This window comes from Enhydra lutris, unplaced genomic scaffold (assembly GCF_002288905.1).
Source record: "Enhydra lutris kenyoni isolate GAN:26980312 unplaced genomic scaffold, ASM228890v2 scaffoldscaffold7, whole genome shotgun sequence".
Taxonomy (NCBI): domain Eukaryota; kingdom Metazoa; phylum Chordata; class Mammalia; order Carnivora; family Mustelidae; genus Enhydra; species Enhydra lutris.
The window spans coordinates 4,823,464-4,849,673 of record NW_019154091.1 but is presented as its reverse complement, the minus strand read 5'-3'; the positions used below and the strand labels follow the sequence as shown (position 1 = coordinate 4,849,673).

The 26,210-nt window shown below is 33.8% G+C and overlaps 1 protein-coding gene across 5 annotated transcripts in view; it reads right to left on the bottom strand.

Moving 5' to 3' along the window:
• Window positions 1-26,210, bottom strand: part of LOC111141988 (ankyrin repeat and sterile alpha motif domain containing 1B) — a 1,155,119-nt gene that overhangs the window by 955,630 nt on the left and 173,279 nt on the right. For all 5 annotated transcript variants that reach the window (XM_022494890.1, XM_022494891.1, XM_022494892.1 and 2 more), the window contains exons 5-8: window positions 21,610-21,685; window positions 19,245-19,346; window positions 16,273-16,386; window positions 14,704-14,870 (exon numbers count right to left, since the gene is read on the bottom strand). In XM_022494890.1, coding sequence (XP_022350598.1) covers window positions 14,704-14,870; window positions 16,273-16,386; window positions 19,245-19,346; window positions 21,610-21,685 — 459 coding nt within the window. The remainder of the gene's footprint in view (window positions 1-14,703; window positions 14,871-16,272; window positions 16,387-19,244; window positions 19,347-21,609; window positions 21,686-26,210) is intronic.

Genomic DNA, 26,210 nt, shown 5'->3' with positions numbered 1-26,210 from the left:
TAGAAGAATGAAAGATGGAAAATGGGTACAGGCATAGATTTGTGTGGGAAGATGATTTATTTATATTTTTACAAGTTTGGTTTGAAATGATAGTGGGATGTTTGAGGAAAGAACTGCAAAGTAGTGAGAAGCTGAAGGTAGAATTATAGACTTGGAAATAAATAGCATTTAGTTACTACCTGAACTCAAAGAGCAGTTCTCTGTGGAAGAGAATGCCTAAGAAAGAATAGAAAGAATAGAAAACCAGGGTCTGTGAAAAGAAAGGAGATAAGCTAAGGAGAACATAGTTAGGAGAGTGGTTACTTGGTTGATACAAGAAGAATCAAGGAGAAAAGAATCAAATTTGGAAAAGTCTGCCCTAATCACCCAAATCTGAGTCCAATATGTTTCCTATGTATTTAATTACTACCTTGTATCTTCCCTGTTATTACACATATTACACTATCACATAATTGCCTATGTCCATGTCTATACCTGATGTTATACCAGAAGTTCAGTGATAGCAAGGACCCTCTCAATCTTATTGACTGCTACACATATCTCAGGGCCTAGCACAGAACCTATCACATAGCAGATCCATGATATAACCATTGATAATATTTTTTTTTTTAAAGATTTTATTTATTTATTTGACAGAGAGAGATCACAAGCAGGCAGAGAGGCAGGTAGAGAGAGAGAGGAGGAAGCAGGCTCCCTGCTGAGCAGAGAGCCCGATGCGGGGCTCGATCCCAGGACCCTGAGATCATGACCTGAGCCGAAGGCAGCGGCTTAACCCACTGAGCCACCCAGGCGCCCCACCATTGATAATATTTTTAATGTATTATGCTATAAATATCACACAGACATTTGATATTAAAATAGAATTATCAGTGAGTTTAGAAGAGGAAGACTTTCCAACTCTGGTGCCATAATTATATCACTTTCCTGCTTAAAATATTTTTGATTAAAAAAAAAATCAAACCATTTTCCATGACCTTCAAGACCCTGTCTAATCTGGATTTCAACTTCATTCCATTTTATTCTCTACCCAGTTCACTTTTACTCCAGTCTACACCAGTGGCTTTTTTTTCCAGTACTTAAACATATTAAGTCTTTCCCACCTCAGGAAACAGTATTTCCTTTTATTTCAAATTTTCTTTCCTTGGTGTTTATGTGACTGGATCCTTCTCCTCTTTCAGATTACAGTTTATCTCTCCTCCTCTAGCAAACAACCACATATATGTAATATGTAAATATTAAATAAATAATATTAATAAATATTTAATATTAAATATTAAACATGTAAACAACCACACCTCACTTCCAGTTACTCTCATTGCTAAGCACGAGTCAGAATATCTTAGTTAAATAAATATGACTCCAGGCTTATGAACAATCAAAGTATCTTTGAAAATTAGGTTACAGACAAGAAAAAAATTTGAAGTATACCTTCTCATATGTGATCTATGAATACAGAATTTTTATGCTTTGGACTGTGACATTACTATGTCTAGAAAAGATTAGATTCTTCAGGGTTTAAGGTTAGATTCTCAAAATCACAGAATGCCACTTGCTTCAAAGGATAAGATAAAAATTAGAGAACTCGGGGCACCTGGGTGGCTCAGTGGGTTAAAGCATCTGCCTTCGGCTCAGGTCATGATTCCAGAGTCCTGGGATGGAGCCCCACATCATGCTCTCTGCTCAGCAGGGAGCCTGCTTCCTCCTCTCTCTCTGCCTGCCTCTCTGCCTACTTATGGTCTCTGTCTGTCAAATAAATAAAACCTTTAAAAAAAATTAGAGAACTCATAAATCAAAGGGCAAAGACAAAAGTCCCTACTGATGATATTATGATCTCTTTCTCCTCTTCCTCCATTATCCCTTTCTCCACCCTCCTCTACACACACACACATACACACACACACACACACACACACACACACAGACACACACACTTCTGTCCTGTATGGGGTGTTGGTTATACAGTCTATCAGAAGGGCAATAATACCAATATAAAGATATTAATAAGTATTATAAATGTGAAACACAATCTCTGAGAATATCATCTGACTGAGGTCTTATCTGGAAATTTGCTTAACTGTCATGAAGGATGCTATTGAGCCGATACAATATTTTAAGATTATCTTGGTGAAATGACCTCATCTTACTTAATTTATGTAACCCAGAACCTTGGAAGTCATAGCTATGCAGGGATAAAATGACTTTTGATTAGGTATGATAGATTAAGTGAGAAGAAAGAAACTGGTAATATCAAAATTTTAAAAAGTTGCTGAATGACAAAAAACCACTTACTGAGCACTTACTATATGTGAAGAATGATAATGGGCACTTGGGATAGACAATAAAAAAATAAAACACTGGTCCTGGGTTTATCATTTTGTTCTTACAAAAATTTACTTAAATGAAGAGGGAAGGGAGAAGTAGGTATTGGGGGGCAGGTTGTAAGGGAGAAGACAGAATTGTAAGGAACAAGACAGCAACATAAATGTAGTCTCTAAGTTTGAAGGACTGAAAATGAGAGAAAAGAAGGATCATAATATATTCTTCTAAGTATTACTTTATACCTTATGTAGTATTTTAACAACATGGCCATTTAAAGTATAAAAGAATTAATTAAGTTCTTATATAGAATATAAAATAAAAATCATATGGTCATCTCAATAGATGCAGAAAAAGCACCCGACAAAATATCCTTTCATGATAAAAACATTCAACAACTTGGGTATAAAAGAAACATAGATCAACGTAATAAAGGCCAATATGACAAGACCACCGCTAACATCATACTCAATGGTGAAATGTTGAAAGTTTTTGTTCTAAGATCAGGAACAAGACAAGGATGCCCACCTTCTCCACTCCTATTAAATATAGTACTGGAAGTCCCAGCCAGAGCAATTAGACAAGAAAAATAAATAAAAAGCATCCAAATCATAAAAGGAAAAAGTAAAATTGTCTGTTTGCATATCATATGATTTTATATAAAAGAAAATCCTGAAGACTCCACCAAAAATCTAGAACTAATCAACAAATTCAGCAAAACTTCAGGATACAAAGCCAACATACAGAAATCATTTCTATAAGCAAACAACAAAATTTGCATTTCTATATGCAAACAGCAAATCATTTGAAAAAGAAATACAGGAAACAATCCTATTCACAGTAGCATCAAAAAAAAAAAAAAAAAAAAAAAACTTGGGAATAAATTCAGCCAAGGAAGGGAAAGATCTGTACACTGAAAACTACAAGACTTTGATGAAAAAAATTAAAGAAGATACAAACCAATGGGAAGATATTCTGTGTTTCCGGACTAGAAGAAATAATATTATTTAACATTCCAACAAAGTCATTTATAGATTTAAGGCAATCTCTATCACAATTCCAATGGCATTTTTCATAGAAATAGAAGAAGCGACCCTTAAAAGATAAGTTATTTTGCCTTGATGACCAATCTAAATTTGTACTCATAGAAGCAGAAAAAGAAGGGAAAGGTAAATTAGGGTGAAATCATTGTAATCTGAGATCCAAAGATCTGTGAGGGCAAGACAATGGGTGTGAACAGTTGGTTATCTAAGAAATCATCATTTTAAAAATATTCTAGTACAGTGTGCATAAACCACTGAATATAAGAATCATCAAAGGAGTTTATTAATAATAATCTACTTCCAGGGACACCTGGATGGCTCAGTCAGCTAAGCATCTAACTTTGATTTCAGCTCAGGTCACGATCTCAGGGTCATGAGATTGAGCCCTGTGTTGGGCTATGCTCAGCACAGAGTCCACTTGAGATCTACCTCTTTCTCCACCCCTCCCCTTGCTCTCTTTCTAAATAAATAAAATCTTTTAAAAATATTAAAAAAATATTAATAATAATCCACTTCCAGACATTCTGATTCAGTAGGTTGAGGTGAGAAAGACTAGAGAAACATTCCTATTCAGATGACAAATATAAAGATCATGGTAATATTTATCTAAGTAGTAGAATTTGGATTCAAATACAAGTCTGTTTGAGTTCAAAACTCTTGTTCTCTACAATATAATGCAGAAATGCTCCAAGTTACAAATACATATTATTTAATAAATTAGTATAATTCTTTAATGCAGGGTCTCAGTAAGTTAGCAACAGTAATAGTAACTATGACAATAAAGATACTTTCAATGTTTAGGAAACTGGCACCAGGCTAAGTAAGAGTAGGATTAAGGCCTAAAAGGGAATATTCTACAAGGCTTCAAGAATAGATTTACTTCAGCAACACAGAAAGGATGATTATAGGAAAAGGTATGTCAGTGTTGTCTCATTTATTCTGGGGGCAAGTGATGTCCACTTTACAGATATAATTATCACTGGGTTCATTATCTTTGTTTATTCTAGAGTTTTTCATTTTCTGTCAAATTCATCTTCTTGATTAACTCATTCTTTCTCCAAATTAAGACTTTGTTTTTCATTGTTAGTTATTTGATAGCATAGGCAGTTATCAAATAAATAGAACTGTTGTGAAACTGTAAGCAATCAAAACATTTGAGCTTTAAAAAAGCACAAATGCTTGGGATGTCTGGGTGGCTAAGTCGGTTAAGCCCCCAACTCTTGGTTTCAGCTCAAGTCATGATCTCATGTGTTGCGGGATCAAGCCCTGCATCAGGCTGCTTGCTCAGTAGGGAGTTTGTGTGAAAGATTCTCTCTCAAAATAAATAAATAAATCTTTAAAAAAGAATAAAAATAATAGATTTTTAAAAATAAAATAATAAGTATAGATGATTCAAATAAAAATTCTGGCAAAGGGAAGTGAAAATAACATGAGACAATTTTAAAAATCTAGGCCTAAGATTAAAGCAGGCCACACAGTATATCTCTTCCTTCTACTTTTATTGACTTTGATTACATAATGGAGAATCTTAATTCTTCAGCTCTTCGAGGTTGAATGAATTCCAATATTCAGTAATCATGTCTCAAATGGTCTCATGATAAATTGTTAGAACTGTGAGCACTTTCGGTAATTTTTTTCTGGGTCACTAGTCTACTATTTCATTAGAATTACTTTGCTGTTCAAGGTGAAAAACATTTCCCTGAACACAGAGGTAAGTGATTATCAGCACTGACATGTCTCTTTAAGCTCAGACTCTAGATTGATTTCTTTGGCATTAACAAGTAAAATGGAATTCTCCTACATTGGCAAGCTGTCCAAGGCCTTTACTCCAAAAAAGAATCAAGAATTCTCAAATGTGTACCTTGAAACAGAATTACAAATTAGGAGCATTATATGATAAATGAACAAGGTAACTGTAACATGTGGCTAAAAGTTGTTAACATCATCATTATCCAGAAAGTGAAGTTAAAAGAAAGTCAAGTTATTATTAAACTTTTAAGAAAACATTAGAGTTAGCTCCTGAGTATAAAGTATAGATTCTCAAGGGAATCATAATAGCTAGGTTCTATAAGGAAGATTAAATTCAAGTTGGAGATTAGAAAGAGATCAGAAAGAAAGTATCAAAATAAAAACTGACATGTTGTAGCTGCAAAACAGATAAAATGATAACTTCAAAAACTTCATAAACTTCAAATATATACAGTTTACAACTGTCTAGAAAGGGAGTTTTTTTTTTTGCCTTGGGATACTTTAGCAGAATGCTTGTAATGCTGAGAGGTATTCTGGTGTCAAACACATTTAAGCATGTGCATAAATAATACCAAGCATTAGTTAGGCATGTCATGATTAGCGAAAATCACTAATAATTAGGGAAAAAACAATGTTTGCTTATGTCCATTTTCTTTATGATTAACAGGAAAAAAATTGCTTCAAAAATAATCCATCTCAACTTACACAGAAAGAGTAACAGAGACTACCCTACAACCCAGCAATCACACTACTGGGTATTTACCCTAAAGATACAAATGTAGTGTACCGAAGGGGCACGTGCACCCGAATGTTTAAAGCATCTATGTTCACAATAGTCAAACTATGGAAAGAACCTAGATGTCCATCAACAGATGAATGGATAAAGAAGATGTGGTATATATATACAATGGAATACCATGCAGCCATCAAAAGAAATGAAATCTTGCCATTTGCAACACTGTGGATGGAACTAGAGGGTATTATGCTTAGGGAAATAAGTCAATCACAGAAAGACAATTATCATATGATCTCCCTGATATGAGGAAGTTGAGAGGCAACATGGGGGGTATGTGAGGTAGGAAAAGAATAAATGAAACAAGATGGGATTGGGAGGGAGACAAACCATAAGAGACTCTTAATCTCACAAAACAAACTGAGGGTTGCCAGAGGAAGGGAGGTAGGGAAAGGGTGGTTGGGTTATGGAAATTAGGGAGGGTATGTGCTATGGTGAGTGCTGTGAAGTGTGTAAACCTGGGGATCCACAGACCTGTGCCCCTGGGGCTAATAATATAGGTTAATAAAAAATTTTAAAAACAAAACAAAACAAAAAAACTAAGATTTCACAACTTAAAAAAAAAGAATAACAGAGACTAATTTTTAAAATGCTTATCACAGAATATTGAAGAATTTAAACATTAAAATATAAATGAGATGTTTCTGTATTTTTACTACAGATTTCCATTATATATGTTATCAGGAACCAAACATGGTATTTATAATGTAAGATTTCCTTATTGTCAATGAAAGAGACATTACTATATAAGAAAGATATGGCTTGGTATAAGATATTGGTGTTTTTATGTTACAAGGAAGTTTCTAATATAGTTTGACCAGGTATTTCCTGTCATCCTCAAAATAAATGGTGAGCCATTCATTATTTGAAACATCAACCAACAGAGCAAGTTCTTCTGAAATTAGAAAGATAAGATCTTAGAGCTTTATCCACAGGTCTGTACCCACATTCAGTTATTAAACAGACTTTCTCACGTCCATGGCCTAGCATATCAATTCAACAAATGTTTATTAAGTATGAGAGTGAAGAACTATGCTAAATTCCTCACACATACAAAGATAAGTATTTCCCCTATCATGAAGAGAGTTATAAGCAAAGCCAAAACAGATTCATACATAAGTAATACAAAGCAGACTTTAAAATTTCTTTACATATTTATAAATAAAATGTAATTATATCCAACCCAAATTGTTGGCTTTTAATAGAAGGATCAAAAAAGGTATTGTAATATTTTTATTTAGAGGTTTTGTGAATTAAATAGTTTTTGATTTGTAGACAGAGAAAAGAATTATTTATGAATAAAACACCATGAACATGGGCAGAGATAAGGAAAGATAGCCATGAGAGTAACCCATTTTACCAAAAATCCTATTTATCTAAGACATTAATGGGAGAAAGCTGAAAATATGTAATGAGGCTGGAAGATAGAGCCTTGAGTGTCAAAGTTAAAAGTCTCTATTTAATTTTTACAGTGAGGACCAAATGTAGCTGTGAAAAGAATGACATGATCAGAACTGCACTTTAGGCATACTGTTTTAGCAGTAGTAATAAGAAAAAACTGGAGCAAATGACAAGGAGAAACTAGAAACACGTGTACAGAATAAAACAAAACTCCCAAAATAACTCAGTAAGAGATAATGAGAGTCTGCACGTGCAAAATGGCAAGAATGATGAAAAGGTAAGGGTAGGTCAATGTGGAAGACTTTAATGACAGAATGACTGTCACAAATAACCATTAATGACATGACTATTACGACTATCCAGTAAGTTAGGATCATGACTTTGGAAGACATCAGACCTAAATATAGATCCCAGTTTTACCTTTTGGTAGCTGTGTAACCCTGGACAAGTTATTTTACTCTTGATTTCCACATTGAGGATAATAAAACCTACCTCCTGGCATTATTGTGATGAATAAAAAAGATAACAATTTTAACATGCTTACCACAATGTCTAGCACATAGTTAAAACTTAGGACAATATAAATGCTAGCTTCTAGTATTAGAATTATTTGCAGAGATCAGAGCTTGGCAAGTATTTATTGATTTTTTAGCTGCCACTTCTCACTATTGGTTCACACTGTAGTTGTGGTCATTTATAAACCCCAGAACTTTTTGAATGCACCTCTTCCCCCAATTAAATCTCTCTAATCTTATAATAAACCACTGAATTTTTAGGATATAATTATAGGATTTTATTTTATTGTAACTCCCACTGAATTCTGTTTTTACTTTGAAGCAAAAATCCGTTTATTGAGGTAATTTTCCATATAAGTTCAATTATTTGCCATGTTTGCTATTCTTCCTTCACATTTGCAGACCTGATTATGGTGGATGACTAGGCTTTTTTTCATGGCAAATATGGACTAAGACCAACCCAAGAATAAAACATTTAGCACTCCATGAAAGAAATTCCTTTTGGGTTGATACTGAGTAGTTATTTGGAAGTCTGGATAAAATTGGACAAAATCTATGAAACATAAAAATCAAAATGGTAGGGGCGCCTGGGTGGCTCAGTGGGTTAAGCCTCTGCCTTCGACTCAGGTTGTGATCCCGGGGTCCTGGGATCAAGCCCCGCATCAGGCTCTCTGCTCAGCAGGGAGCCTGCTTCCCTTCCTCTCTCTCTGCCTGCCTCTCTGCCTGCTTGTGATCTCTCTCTGTCAAATAAATAAATAAAAATCTTAAAAAAAAAATAAAAATGGTATGTCTTCAGCAGCACAAGAGAACAGCTCTTTTTCTGTCAGTAACAGAAGGCCATATTAAACTTTCTTTTTTTTTAACTGGAATAAACTTAGGCTTGGAAACTTCCAGTACTTCCAAAGGTCACCCTGCTAGTAAGTGGTAGAACAGTAAAACCCTGTCCTTGGACTCTTTAATTCATCTCTAAATAATTAAACATGTTTTTCTATACAAATGGTTTATTTACAATATTGGTTTATATGTACTCCTCTATGCAGTGTTTGCCTTTTCCTTTGCCTTATCATTCAATACACTTTCACTGACAGACTACATGCAAGGTGCTGTGCTAGGTAGGATGTGATTACAGAGATCAATCAAATATAGATCAAACCATTAAGAAGTCTGTAAGAAATAATATAAAAATGTGTACACCTACAAGACAAAACAGAACAAAGAACAGAACAAATAATATAAAAATGTGTACACCTACAAGACAAAGCAGAACAAAAAAAATTTCATAAGGCATCACGAAAGGGAAAAGCAATTGTGCTGGAAGTTCAGAACAATGACCCCTATATTCTAGAAGCTAAGGACATCTCAAAGATCTTCCTAGATTCACTTCAGGTACAAGTTCTTCCTAGGGTGAGATGAAGGACCAAAAAAATAAATAAATAAAAATAAAATTCTGGATTTTTCTTTGTAGGTACATATGGTACATAAATATGCTATTAGCTTCTAAATATTAACAAAGGTCAACAGAATCTATGTATTCCCTAAATATCCTGGAAAATCTGTTGGGACAATCCAAGCCTGGACTTAGTACATACCAGCCTTGAGTCACCATTGCCAAAAAATTTATTCAACTATATAAGACATGAGTTATTTAAGTTAGAAATATTCTGAATACTATATTCCCCATAAGGTAATAGTTACCAATGCTTAAGATTCAGTTCCACTATTAAAAAAACTCATTATGTGCTAAAGAATCAGTTATAATCCTATAACAACCGTCAATTTTATGTTTCAGAAAATTCATTTCTTGAAGTGCTGTGAATCAGATAGGAATTGGATGAGAGAGCTGCCAAAGTCTCTCACAATTCTGAAATTGGTACATTCCTAATATGAAGATCTAGAAATTATATTTTTGCTTTATAAACACCATTTATATTCTAGGCAACCTAATCTGTTTCTACTGACCTTTAAGACTGATGAATGCTAGCACCAAATTAAGTGTATTTTCCTATGGAGACCCCCAACACACTCCCCCAACAGTGTTCTCAAGCAGGTTACAGAAGCTTGGTACAAAAACTTAGGTGTTGAATCTTAAAGTCTTGATATACTACAGTAAAAAAATCTCATACTTCAGAAGGTCTACATGTAATTAAAGATTTTACACTGGAAAAGAAAGTAAAATAACAGAAAAGAGGTACACTGGTTGATTTAAAATTGCACAAAACCTGACAACACAACCCCTTTCAAACAATAAATCTTACATGTTATTTATATCCAGGTTTCCCTTAGGATTAAAAACATATAATGCATTTCATACCTGAAGCTTCCTATTTATTTCTTAGAGATATAAGCTAATGAGGCAATAATGTTTTTTTCTATTTCAAATCTCAAAAAAAGCTTTTCTGAAACCTAGATTCTGAAGTCTACTCTAATGATCTTTATGTTATAATCAAATTTCTCTATGGTATATGTATTCACATTTCAGAGTTTTGCACATTGTTTATACACAAGGAGGAAGAAGCTGAATATATGACCTGGGAAAATAAATGAAGAGAATAGCACATTTTTTCAGATATTTTATATTCTTTCAAAATTCTAAATTTCATGGGTTGCTAAAGAATGTAGAGATATTTATATTTCTTCAAAATTTACATTCTAGATTATATAAGGTCCTAATTCAACTTAGAAAATGGCTCCATATGCATATTATAAAAACACTTAAAACAGACTAACTTCTGAATTAAAATTTATGCAAGGGAAAATGTAATTTTAACTGGAGCTAGCCTTCACATTAAATGTAAAACCTCCAATCGAATACATTCAATCATAATAAGAATTTAATTTTTAATTCACTTATATTAGTAACATTGTTCAAACTACTACCTGAGGCTAATATTTTAGTAAAACCAGAAACCTCTAATTCAAAAGTAAAAGTTCTTACATAAGATAGTTGATTTTGTATTTTAAATTACTGAACTAGAGTGCCCTCTATTGGAAGAAAAAAGGCAATGAAAGCTAAACGGAACTAAGAATAGTTAAAATACTCCCAAAATTCAAGGCACATCATTAATATGGAAGACACATTTATTAATAATATAAATGCTACAAAATGTATTTTCTATATATTTTGATTTCTTCTAAATTACTTTTGAAATTACCTGTCATATTATAATGAACATGTTGGATATTTCATATCACCTAAAATTAAATTTTAACTGAACCCAAACGCCTATACTTCAGCCAATAATGTGAATAAGCAAAATTATTATTCCATATTTAATATTTCAATGTAATATAGAAATAATTTTAATTTAGGACTATGTGGGGAATTTTCTTTGGTGATAAACTGAAAACGTCTCTAACTCAAGAGGTTTTTTAGACACTCTAACTTCAATTCATTCAAAAGAATGAGGCTCAGGGCCACCCAAAACAATTCTGATTTAGTTGCTCTAGTTGGTCATGACGTGGAACCTGAAGGTATCAGTATTTTTTGAAGCCTGTCCAAATATGTCTAACGTATTTCCGTTGCTGAGAATCATTAAATCTCTTCCAGAACATTTGACTACAGTTACCATTTTTAGCCTCCCCAAACGTCACCTTCAAGACAGAACTCCCCTACTCAAGAGTTTATTCTACTCACCATCAATATTAAACTCCTGACTAGCTTCCCAATTCTAATTATCTTCGCTTAACAAAATAACTAAGTGGTAATGGATATGGTACCAGCCCCAGCCAGACTGCCAGTGTACAGATCCTGGCTCTGGCAATTACCATTTAAATGTGGGAAAATCATAAAAGTTTTCTGTGCCTCCATTTTGACATCTGTAAAATCGGAGGAATAATACCATCTATCTTAGGGTTATTGTGAAGATTAAATCAGTTAAGAAACAAAGTGTTCTGTAAGTGTTAGGTATTCTCATTACTTACCTAAATTTGTTCCCCACTACTTTCCAAAATCAACCCTCATGATAAACAATTATTCTCAAATTACATGCTATGTCTCACCTCTGTGCTTTTGCACATACTGTTTCTGCAAGCTGGAATCCTCTCCCATTTACTCACTCACTCATTCATTCATTCATTCATTCTAAAACAAACACAAGACACATCTCCTTCTCCCCCCAGGGCCCAGTTTAGTCTCTCCCTACCTCCATGAAGCCTTCAATGAATACCAGTAAGTCTTCACTAATCTCTCTCTTTTTAAGAAATTCCTTTGGCCACCGGATAATTTATTATGAGAAATGTAGCTAGGAATTCAAGACAGTGGCTCTGAGTTTGAATCCTAGATCTGCCACTTGTCAGCTGAGTCATTTCCCAAGTCTATAAACCCACTCTTTGGATTTTTGTGAAGATTAAGTGGCTTAAATCATATAAAGCATTAGAATAGCAAGCAACTAATAAATTTCAGCTCTTATATATCTGTTGTTTCATATTTTAGTCTTGTTTGTATACTGTGTCTAAAGCCTTCTTCTAATAAGAATTTTGAACTCCTTCAAGTCAGGAACCATGTTTCATTACTGCTGTTATAAATCCTGTAACAAATATCTATATAAGCTGATCTATAAGTACTTGATTAAAGTTTTGCATACTTTGAGTACAATTCATAACAAAACTCTGAAGGAACATTTTTAATAAACAGAAATATTCAACAAAAGCAAAAGAACCCAAATCAAACACAGGCTATAGAGGAGGGCCAAAGTAACCAGATTACTTTTTAAATATTCAATAACAAGTTTCTACTAGATTAATCTTCTGAAAGGGCGCTTCCAATGATGTCTTTTTATCTGCTCAAAATCCTTTAGATTTTTCTCATTTTCTAAAAAATAAAACTAAAACTCTTATTCTGACATTCAAAATCATCCATGGCCTGACCTCAACCTATCCTTCTAATTTTATTTCCCATCTTTCCACTTTATAAACTCTATTATTCCAGAAGAACTGAAGTACTTGCCCTTACTCACATGTACCCTCTGCTTTTCTGTCTCATGTAACCTTTATTATTTAATATGACAATATTTTCAAGGAATACAATGTAAGGTTTGTCACAGGAACAAAGACTGATAACTGAAAGGATAAGCATAAATTTTAAGAAATTCACTTCAATTTATGAGTATTAATTTCTCTTGCTATTATCATAATACAGTCTTTGACTTATAAAAAAACAAACATTTGGCCATCATTCCCCCTAATTATATCACCCTCATAATATCAAATACCCCTGCTATCACTATCTGAAATCTATAAGCTTGAGTAAACATATAGTCTCTAAGTAAAGTGTGCAGACCCCAAGGTGCACAAGATACCCACTGAATAAAAGAAAAAAAGATAGAGTTTCTATTTACACTTACTCTTTATCCTTCTTATTTGAATGTCTCTTGTAGTATATACCTAATTTACATCATACATTCTTAGAACAGAAGATGCATGTAATTTATAAACACATGCACTTGGGATGTTTGCTTAAAATCTGTTTACTATGCTACACACAACAACAACAAAAAAAAGTTTAGAAACCAATGGTCTAGAAAATTAAGGCTTTCAGAAAATCTGTGGGCTTAGAAGTAGAGGGCCAGAAGCAGTCAGTTTTGAGAAATCTTTAGGGATAGACCTAAAAACCTGAATACAATGTATTATTTATTTAGAATAAATATGTTTTAATTTGTAACAAATCTTCAAGGAAATGTTGAAATGTAATTGGTTTGTAATTTGGAGATGACATAAAACTGTTTAAGATTTTTAAACAGGAAATTCTGTCCTGATGTTAAAGTCATTACAGTAAATATTTCATTAATATAAAATTTTCATTTGGTTAAAACTTATATGTATTTATAATATGTGTGTGTATATAATTAATCATAATTATTCACAAAGAGCTTTTATTGGAGCCAATAATATGATGCTTTAAAAGAGATACCACTGGGGGGGAAAAAAAGACAAGAACAAAGACATCCTAGGGAGTAAGACTAGCCATGGAGCTAGACTAGCCATGAGCTTAACTAGCAAGCACTATCCTAGGAAACAAGTTACACATTAAAGAACTAAATGAAATATTTTCATAATAGTCACTATACTTGGCAATTTTTTTAGTTTTCATAAATAATATGACATACCTAACACAATCCACTCTTACTAGCTTTTGAAGAAAGCATAATGTTTCTATAACAAATTAAGTTCTAAAAGTGAGTGAAAATTTCATAATACTGCATTTCCTTTAATACCAGTATAAATCCTACCTCTATGTAACACAAAAGAGATATACAAATCCTAATTTTAGATTGATTGATTCTCTACAGTTTGGTTTTTTTGTTTTTGCTTTTGTGTTTTTTTGCTATTGTGTTAATATAAAAGTCTAAATGAGCAAGAATCTCTAACTCATGATTTAGAGTCTGAGCTTAGAAGCTGCATAAGGGGATTTGCATAAGAGTAAAAAATATGGAGGTCAAACTTTCTACAATGTCTCTCCCCTATCATAAATACAAATTGACTAGGGAACAAACACACATAGCCCAGCTCCATCTTTCTTCAAGATGAGATAGACTCAGTTCATAGAGAAAATGGGAAACAAAGACAAAAGGAAGATTTTTTTTTTCTTTGGAAACCAAGATCATCATGCCCAGTAAAACTAAAAGAACATAATCAAAGAAATTATTTCTTAGGCAAGTGAACGGTAGCATGATCATCACAAACTATAAGTGATTTATCAAAGCATTCCTTCCCCTACACATGCAGTTAGAGTAAAATACCAATGAACATCCAAAAAAGGAGCAACAGGGAATCTGACATTTGACACTGAAAGAATCTGAAGATAGGATAATGCACAAATCCCATGCCTCTCAGATACACATTGAATCGGCAAAGACAGAAGCACTGTCTTCCTTGCCCCCTTACTTACTACACTCTGGCTTCCATTTTTCCCAAGTTCTTCCTCTGAAATCTTGCTCAAATTATCTAAGTAGTGGTCTGATATTGTGTGGCACAAATCTTCAAAAGAATAATCCTTTTCTTGACAGAGTTTTATTTCATCCAAGAGTTTTGATAATTCTCCAGTCACAGTTTCACCTGTAAAAAGACAGTAATTTTTTTCAAAGTTTCAAGAAAGGCTTTTGCTAAAACTTCCTATTAACTAATAAAAATATGACTAGTATGATGATAGAACTCATAATCTGTCAAACAAGATTTAGTAAGTCAGAAAACATTCTTAGTAGTAAACTATAATAAGTATAAAAATATTAAAAGATAAGGATAAATCCCAATTTTGCCTATTATTGCTCTTATTCAAAATAGAAGTTAAGTATTAAAGGTTTATATATGTATAGTACATAAAAGCATCTGGAATTACAATTCCTAAGGCTTCATCCACTGTAACATTTAAACTTCAACAATCTTTCACTGGCATTATATATAGTTCATGGACAGAATTCACTCAACTCATTAACAAATTTTAAATGATACCAGAAGTCTCCTTCCTAGGTTCAATAAAAAAAAAAAATGATAGAACATATTTAGATAAATAATGATATAAGTAATAAGTTAGAATTGTGCTATGTGACATGAAGGAAAAACACAGAAGGAATGGACAAATACTATGCATCATCTCTCAAAATATGAATATTTTTAGGCTGCATGCAAATATGCATTTTTTAAAATCATTTTCAGAAAGATACCTTATACCTATAATTTCTTCTGGGGAAAAACTAAAACTCCAGTAGTTATAACCCAGATATCAATATTTTTATTCTGCATTAAAAATATATTTTAGAAAGGGGCACCTGGATGTCTCAGTCATCTGACTCTTGATTTCGGCTCAGGTCATGATCTCAGGGTCCTGGGATGGAGTCCTATGATAAGCAGCAAGCCCCTGTGTTGGGCTCTGCACTCTGTACAGATTCTTTCTCTCCCTCTGCCCCTTCCCTCACTCACACATGCTCTCACACTCTCAAATATTTAATTAATTTTAGGAAAAATATCTACTGTGAAATATCCACTCCGTGTAAACTTCATGACAGCAGGGATTGCTAATTTTGCTCACTACTGTGTCAGGTCCAAGAGTAGGGTCTGACATATAGAAGAGTTCAATAAATGCTGACTGAACGGCACCTGACTGAATGGCACCTGGGCGGCTTAGTTGGTTAAGTGGCTGAATCTTGGTTTTGGTTGAGATCATGGTTGATAGGGTTGTGAGACCGAGCCTTATGATAACTGTCAAACCCCCATCATGGGCTCTTTGTTGATGGAGCCTGCTTAAAAGTTTCTCTCCTTGCCCCTACCATCTCCCTCTCCTTAAAAAAAAAAAAAAAAAAATTTTAAAAATGCTGGCTGAATAAATGGGTAAAATATAGAGTCTAAGATACAACTTATTAGACCTGAAACTTTTACAAGTGTTAGCCTTTTTGTACATATAGGACAGATTTATACATAAACATCTAGTATTATTTCAAGGGCTTTATAATTAGCTACTCACTCTTAGTCTTTTGGGAAGGAGACTCAATAGGAGATGAAATATGTATTTCTTGTGTTGTATCTTCTTGTACATGCTCTTCAAGGGCTGGTGATCTTCCCACACCTTCCAAATATTCTGTGTATACAAGTTTTTGAAATTACATAGTCAAATTCATTTACTTTAAAATCAATAACTTTATGTTTTATTTCTGATGATCAGTTTTTCATTTATTTCCTCATATCCTAAATATATCTTAAGCTTTTAAAAGAACTTCAAAAACCAAACAAACTGAAAGAACTTCATGATGAACTATTAATTTAAATATTTTAAATTAAAACACAAAAGATACTTAGGAAGAGATTCACAAATCCTTTTTGTGAAAACCAAACTGGTCACATTGTCCTTAAAAATAAATTCACCTGTTAAAAACATAGTAACATCCTTTGTTTCCTAAATATATTCTACCTGAAGATTTAAAACCCTCTGAAAGATGCTTTGAATAGACTTGATACCTAAACAGGGATATCAAATTCAGATAGCCACAACAACCAGTCAGGTAATATAAATGAATGAAATTTATGTCATAACAGTGTTTACTCTTATAATATAAGCATAATTGCATATTAAACTTTATTTCTGCAGAGAAATAATGTTCATTCTCATTCTTGAAGTAATGTTCCACACTCAGCCTGTCTCGCATTTTTCCAATTTTGATGAAGACATAACAACAGCAATAGCAGCTAAAACTTATATATATGGCTTACTATGCACCCAGCAGTGTTCTAAGTATTTAAAATAAGTTAACTCACTTGACCTTCACAAAAGTATGACACAGGCACCATTACAATCTCAGCTTTAGAGATGAAAACTCAAGGAGAAGAATTTTAAGTTGACCATATTCATACAGCTAATATAGGGACCTTTTACTTATATGTCCTTATTCAGAAGGTATCTTTTTCTTAACGTCTAGTTAGAAAGTCTGTGCTTTCATGCCAACCAACTGTGTCTTCATATCAACCAGTTTCTACCTAAGGGCAATTCTACTAAGCAAAGAAAGCAACCTATGGAAGTCTATCCTTAAAATTTTTGACCCAGTATAGTCATTATGTAAAGTGAATTCTTCCTCCAGGACACAAATAGTAATTTTATCTACTTCTAAACTGGTTTTAGTGAGATAACTTTTCATAAAACTTAAAATGTACCACTGATTTATGACCCAGGAATGAAAAGAATATAGATAACATGTTCATATTCTAAAATCTGCCAACAATTTTAAAAATTCAAAGATGTCCCATATACCCTATCACAAGTTGACATACCTACAATGAACCTTGGTGAAATAAAAGAACACAGATATTTAACTCCTATATAACAACAATTTCATCTCAGGTAAAACAATACAGTAAATGTCTGCAATTACGTCATGTCCTCTATTTAGTGGATGACATTTATTTTGCTTTTCCCAAAAGAAATATTATTCACAAGCCTCTGTTTTTTTAAAGTTCAGTTAGAAACAAAAGTTCAATATAAAATATAAAGTGCCTATAGGGAGAAGACAAAAATGTTGTATACCACTTTTTTTTCTTTTTTAGTTTTCATTCAACTTGCTATTTTTTTAAGATTGTATTTATTTATTTGACAGAGAAAGAGACAGGGAGAGAGGGAACACAAGCAGGGGGAGTGGGAGAGGGAGAAGCAAGCTTCCTGCACAAGGAACCCAATGTGGAGCTCAGTCCCAGAACCCTGGGATCAGAGATCAGAGAGACCCAGTTGCCTCTCAACTTGATTTTTAATCTGAATACAAAGAGCCACTCTTGTACCCTCTGATTTATCTTTATATGCACTCAACTGCAATTAACTTATTTAACAAGAAAATTGTAGGGGACTGAACTTCCATTCCTTGAAACTTTTGAAAATAAAGAGAGAACAGAGCATGAATGACTTCTGTAGCTCATCTATTCTTTTTACAAACCCTCTTTGGCTTTTGTTGACTCCCCTTATCTATGCATCACTTGACCAACTTGGTTTTAATTCATTTATCTCCTGCAGGACAAAACTGTTCTTCAGCTTCCCAACTAATATCCAAGGAAACCATCCCACCTCCTTTCCCTATTACACTCGCCACCCATCTGCAATAATCAGGGGCTAATCCCTGCTGACCAGTGTAGAAGCTACCTGGAAAGGAGAATGTCTGGATTTTTAAGGGAACATACTACATGCCAGGCCTAATCATGAAGCAAAAAGGTGAAGTATTTAAATCTAAATTTTCATTAAATTTTTTAGATCAAACAGGGAAGTATATAATCCTGCAAATAAAAAATTAGGTTTGGTTCCCAAACCTTCAGTAGACCTAATGCCTGCACCTAATTACACATGTACTTAAGTGACCTTTACCAAAAAACAAAAGCTTGCAAAACTGAATTATCTTGTACTGCTGGATTAAGGAAAAAATAATCTGTATTACCAAAGTACAATTTGTTGTTGTTGTTGTTGTTGTTGTTGTTGTGTTAACCCGGCATTTATATTCCAGGTCTACCACCTAAAATAGGATATATGAGTTTGAGCAAGTCAGCCTCTCAGAGCTTCAGTTTCCCTCATGTGCAAAAAGGAGAATAATGAGATCAGATTTACCTCCCTCACAAAGTTATAGAAATCAGATAAAATAATGGAAAATCCCTGAAAACTCTTAAAGCATTATTCATATATAAGATCATCATTACTTTATAGCCTTATTACTTTTAAGTTGATAACTACATATTTACTATATAGATTTAAAAGATCTTTTAATATCTAATGAAAATAGTCATTTTCTGTTGAAAACAGAAACTAAATATTAAAAATTATTATTTTTTAGTTTAAGTCTACCAGAAAAAACTATAAATAATAAGTTCATTCAAAAGCAAACATTAACTGAAAACTCAAGAAAGAACAATGGTAGATTTATTTTAATCTTAACTTTAAGATAAAGTCATCCATCACTCACTATTGTTTACCTTGTAAGAGTGTTGCAATCTGGAGAGATTTCTGAGATGGATGTTCTTTCAGAATGTCTAAGACAGTTCGACCTAAGCTATCCCTTATGTTGGCATCAATTCCTGAAAGAAAAAGCAAAACGAACTAAATGCACACAACTGAAGTGTCATCAGAAGATAGTGGCAATATGTAACACTCTAATATCAAACATAAACAGACCAAGCACCGAAATGATTTTTTAAAAAAATTAAATCCTAAACACAAACACATACACACACGCACGCGCGCACACACACGCAATTTTATTAAGAAAGAAGGTGGGGGCATACTGCTACCAAAGATTATGAACATTCTTGATAATGGATTAAGGTTTCAAGGGCACTGACCCAATCATTAAGATTGCTTTTTATAATTAAGGCTACTTTGGATTATAACTAGTTAAATGATATGCTATCAAGCTGAAAAATTTTATTGATTTAGAATGTCAATTCCTAAAGTATAATAATGGTTCTGTGATATATATATTTTGTAAAATATGGTAAAATTTTTTAAATAATAATGTATCACTCTTAAAACACTGGAGTACTCACAAAATTTGAAAAAGGATGATTATTTTGTGTGGAGGCCAAGAAAAACAAGGCTGTACCCACCTCGAGTCTAGCCCTGACATAAGTACAGCCATCTTGACAAAGCAAAAGCTGGCACCTTGCACCCCCTCTCCACCCGCTCCCCTCCCCTCGGTAGTATGTGTGAACAAATAGTTAACTTGCAGAGATCACAATCCTCCAAGACAGGAGTCTCCCTCGGTTTACAAATGTCCCAGTGCTAAATCTCACTAACAAGGACACTTGATAGGAGGAATGTGTCATTCCACCAGGAAACCCAACTGTCTTCATGTTAGTGCCTCATTAGAGGGAAAAATGGCCTTGGCCTGATAATAACCAGGCCTCCAATATCTTGACAGTCTTCTTTACCCTGATAGCCCTTCTGAACACCCACTTTGTCCTCACCCACCGCCGAGTCCACCCCTACTCCGCCTTTAAAAACTCTGACTGTAATCTGGTTCGGGGTCCAAGTCCCTACTCCGCTGTGTCGGGTATACTTGGGCCCAAGCTTAAGCTTGCTGAATAAACCCTCGTGTGATTACATCGATGTTGGCTCCTTGGTGGTCTCTTAGACGTGAAAACTCGGGCATAACATTTTGTACTGTCCAAATACTATTTGTCCAGCTACAAGGTCAAATATCTCTTATTTACTTATGCAAGATTATGTTTAACATAAACCATACTCAATCATCTACCTGATGATCACACTTCTTGACGTTTGTAAACTAAAACATCATTGGAATTATTTTAATTCTAAAAATACTTATTGTACTAAAGAACTTATTTCAATGTAGCAAATAGCTTTCACTACCCCAAAAAGGTTTATAAACTTTCCAAACATCTACCTGCAAACAAAGCCATTTTCAGATTCTGGCCCCAAATGTTAGTTCACTGTACCAAGATAATTAAGTATTTGCTTAAATTTGTATAGAAATGTGTTATCAGCACATATGTGATTTGTTGCCTATAAGGCTAATTACATCACTGTTACATGTCAAAATTACATGTACATGAAATTTTAACTTTGTATAACTATAATCAAAATGCCATAGTCTGCCAATGTTTTTTTTTTTACAGTGGAAAATAAATACAATAACTGTAGTCCATAACATAAAAGATTCACATCAATTATTTCCAAGTATGAATTTATACCCATGATTTTTGATCCTAACAAAAATCCAATCTCAGTTTCAATTTTATTTTATTTCATTCAGAATATACATATGAAAACAAGCCTACTATGTTGTTCCTTCAAACCATTCCCTCTTAAAGATTCCCTTTAAATCACTGCTGCTTAGAAACAATAGCCACTCAGTTGATGAAATAACAAGGTAAATTTACCTTAAGGATACAGAACTCTAATTTCTGTTTACCATAGTTCCCAATATAATAAACCAGGGTAATGTTATGTTCTTTCATAAACCAAGCAATTGTTTTAACTTCATAAGGATCAGTTCCCCCCTCTTGTACAAGGCAGAGAATTCCTTTTCCTCCTGATAGATTCTCTAATATATTTCAATGTGATTTAAATATATATAACTATAATTTCTAAGAGCTTTTTACTGACACATCTATGGAGTAAAGGAAGGGGCATATTTATATCAATTTTATCTAAACACTGAGGTTCATTCTACATGGTATGAATACACATTTGCAATGAGAAGTAAAGGTAAAAAGTAAGGGTGATTATGAAAAAAAAATGTGCCATTTCCCTTTGTCTACTCCTAAAATAGAAATTCTACTTGGAAGAATAATCTCCATGGAGAATCACGATAGTTACCTGTTTCTAACAGAACTCTCACAACATCCACCTTTCCGAATAAAGCTGCTTCATGAAGTGCACTCCCCTTTTCTGTCTGGAAAAAAAAGAAAAAAGAGAAAGAAGCACAGTTGCTTTAGGAGTGCTTATAAGTTAAAAAAAAAAAAATTATGACCTTATTTATCCATACATATTCTCTGTAATCTCAGCACTCCCTGACAGAAAGGTACTACAGAATAAAGAAGAGATTCTAAGAACAAAATCCAAATGCTTGGATTTGTAAAACACCTCTGCTTCTGAATAGCCATTTGACCTTGTTACATTGGTAAGCGACTCACCTTCTCTTAGCCGTGGTTGTTCTCAAGTGTAAAAATAGGCAGTAATGACTATCTCATGAGGGTTTTGTGAGTATCCATTGACTCCACCCAATTCATACATTGCATTCATTTATTAGACACCAATTATATCCCAACAATAGTTGACGGGTGTTCTGAGGTATAGAAATATGATGCCAACCCTTGTATATTCACATTCTATTTGAGGAAACAGATGTACAAAGTAATATTTATGATAAAGGAAATCTAAACAATTTAATATGGTTTACAAAACCCAGATGATCTTTTCCCTCCTCTCCTCTCCACACTTTCTCCTGTCCACCCTGATTCTCCTCAGGATCTTATACCTTGTGCTTCAGGCATACCGAACTTTTTCACATTAGTCTCAGTCCCTAGAGATCTCAGAAGTCCCTCTGCCTGGTGGGATCCAACCCTCTGCCTAATGGGATCCAACCCTAGCCCTCTATCTCACTATCACCCATTCACTAGTTCTCAATCTTCAGTATGAATAGGAATTCCTTAGAGAGCTTGTCAAAAGCCAGATTTCTGGACCTTATTTCCAGCTTCTGATTCAGCAGCCTGGGATAGGCCCAAGACTTTCCATTCCTAACAAATTCCCAGGTGATACTGAGGTTCTAGTACACTTTGACAACCATTGACCTATATGTCAAATCTCAGCTTGAATATAATTTCGTATAAGAAGATATTGCTAGCCCCTAGGTCTAGTGCTGTTCCTGTATATTCCACATCAATCTATTTTTTCCTCATCATAACACTTATATTACATTATGTCATCTGATGGTCTATTTCTCTTAACAAACTGTAAGTTTAGTGTAAATGTGGACCACATCTCTTTTTTTTTCATCATTGTATCCCTAATGTCTTCTAAAGTACCTTGAAAATGTACATATTTAAGAATTGTTGGGGCACCTGGGTGGCTCAGTGGGTTAAAGCCTCTGCCTTAGGCTCAGGTCATGGTCTGGGGGTCCTGGGATCGAGCCCCGCATCGGGCTCTCTGCTTGGAAGGGAGCCTGCTTCCCCCCCCTCTCTCTCTGCCTCTCTGCCTACTTGTGATCTCTGTCAAGTAAATAAATAAAATCTTTAAAAAAAATTGTTTTGAGGGCAAAAGGTAAACGGGGAGGAAAACAGCATGGAAAAGAAGAATCGTGAGAAATGCAGGAAGGGATTGGTTCATACCTTGAAAAGATCAAGGAAAATTTCAAAGAAGCAGCTTTCTGAGCTATACAAACACTAGGTTTTTCTCTCACTTTTTTTCTTTTTCTCTCAAGAATTTAATAAATTTCTAGGTCCTCAGTATGTGTGCATGTGTGTGTTAAATATTGTCACTATAGCAATTCTGTCCCCTTGTACTAAAACTGGTCTCTACTGTGGGATTCTAATCTCAATGCAAGATAAAAATAACATAAAATAACATTTAGTGTAAAAACTTTGTTAATCAATAAAATCCTATTGTATAATTAACCCAATCTAAAATGTTTTATAAATGCATTATTAAGGAGACTGAGGATCAATGTGATCTAAATTTATCCTTCAAAGACAGCATGACGGAAATGTATTTGTCTTATAATTTAACTGTCATAATATGTAGAGACACAAATGAAAATGGAAATAAGGGACACCTGAGTGGCAGAATCAGTAGAGCACTGGACTCTTGGTTTCAGCTCAGGTGGTGATCTCAGGGTTATGATATCAAGCCCTGTATTGGACTCCATGCTCCTTGGAGAGTCTGCTTAAGATTCTCTCTCCCTCTGCCACTTCCCCCTCACTAGAATGGATGGATAAATCTTTAAAAAAATTAAATAAAAATAATTTATAAATATATAGCCCTGTGCAGAAGGGAAAATAAACTATGGAAACTTATTTAACTCCTTAAAAAAATAATCTCAATATGGGGCACAAATGCTTTATTATTTTAATTTCTAAAAAATATCCCTTCAAATAATCTAATTCTTTTTACTGTCAGTGTGTTTTTCAACCAACTTTCTGATTACTAATTTGATTTCCTTCCGTTCTTAAAAAATTGTGGACTATATGTTAGAAAAACTCTTCCTGGGATAGCATACCTTAAATATTACGAAAAACTAAACAATGTTTTAAATACAGGGATGAAAAGGAAAAATAATAGAATTCCTAAGAGCCTAGGGGAGGGAAGGAGGGACAGAAACTATGAACCCAGGGTTGTAGTGGAATAAGAAACCATTCCAGGGAATCTGATAATCCCAGCAGAGTAATGCTTGGGCTTTAACCAGCTACTCAAGGAGAAAGTGGGAAGAGGGAAGGAGACAAAGAAGCACAAGAAAGCTGAGAAGATAGATCAAGGACCCCTGCAAAAATCTAAAACTCCTAGGGGCACCTGGCTGGCTCAGCAGGTACAGCATGCAACTCTTGATCTTAGAGTCATGAGTTCTAGCCCCATGATGGACACTGAGATTACTTCAAAAAAAAAAAAATCTAGGGCACCTGGGTGGTTCAGTGGGTGAAGCCTCTGCCTTCAGCTCAGGTCATGATCTCAGGGTCCTGAGATCAAGCCCCACATCGGGCTCCTTGCTCAGCGGGGAGCCTGCTTCCCCCTCTCTCTCTACCTGCCTCTCTGCCTACCTGTGATCTCTCTCTGTGTGTAAAATAAGTAAATATAATCTTTAAAAAAAAAATCTAAAACTCCCAAAGAACATTTTCAGTAAAAAATAATAACATTAAAAAATAAAAAAAAAAACTAATTAAATAAAAATTAAATGTGTTGCACAGAAGGAGAAATTAAAAATGTCTACCTAGATCTTAGTTCTAGTTCTTAGCTCTACTCCACTTAGTTTTAAGTGGAGCAGAGTAGCAAAAACAACAACTCCCCACAAAATTTCTAACCACAGTTCTGCTCTCACATGGGCTTGGGGCCATAATTACACAACCTCTGTGCTCCTCCAACCCTCCGATCCTGAGCCAAAAATGTAAAAGGAAGTGATCCTGGGTTTGTATAGTACCAGGCAAACATAAATGCTTAGTAAAAGCAGATCTAAATCTTCGTGAAAAAAAAAATACACTTTAAACTCGGGCCTCTGAGAATTCCAACGGATCAAGCTCTAAGAAACACAGATTTAAAATCAGAAATCACTGAACATGAAAGAAAACAAGTCATGAGAAAGAATTCATAGAAATAAAAAGAATAAAACCTATTAAAACTTCACATGTCATATGATGACCAGCTACAGAATATAATATATATATGTATATAAATGTATATGTATATATATGTTTATATATATATACACAATCAATAAGATGGAAGAACAAAAAGAGGATATCAAATATAACTAAAGAAGAGGAGAATCAAAATTGGCCAGATTTGAAAATGAACTAGACAACATTTCTAGAAATGTAAAACATAATGTCTTAAATGGAAAGGTTTAGTAACAGATAAGATAGAGCTGGAAAAACAAGTATTGAACTGGATGGTGGATTTTTTTTTTTTAAGTACATACTGCACTTTAAAGAAACAAGAGATTGAAAATGTGAAAGACAGGACAGAATTAAGACTCAACATATGTCTAATCAGAGTTCTAGAAGGAGAGGCTTGGGATAAGTAATTCAATGGCTAAAAACTGTCTAGGACTGATGAGATACTAATACTCAATTCTAGAAATACCAAGTAAGATAAGTGAGAAGAATACATTATGAACATATTACAGTGAATTTACAGAACACCTAAGATAAAGAGAATATCCTACACATATCCCAAGGGAAAAAACCAGTTGTCTAAAAATAATTAATAATTAGCTGAACAGCTGACTTCTCAACAAAAACAATAAAGCCAGAAAAAAGTACCTTCATGTGTCAAAAATAAATAAATAAATAAAAATAACACCATGCTAAAACAACATTCTATATCTAAACAAACTATCTTCCAGGAATGAGAACAAAATAAAAACATTTTCAGACAGACTAAATAATAAGTGGTTACTACAGATCCTTACTGAAAGAACTTCCATAAGATTTAATTCAGGAAGAAAGACCTGAGGTCCAAGAACTAATGTTAAATGAAAAGAATGATTAAGAGAAGTCTGAGTCTAAACACACTATTTAAAAGTATAACAATAATGTTTACTTTTTTGTACTAATTTGGTTTCCTAGATACTCTGATACAAAAGAGTGGGCACTTTAGACACTGAAATGGACTATTCTAGGAAATGAAATTATATAATCTTCACCATAAATAAACAATTCTTCTAGAGAAAACAGATGTAGAAGACCTGGGTCCCATTAGCAGTTTGGCTT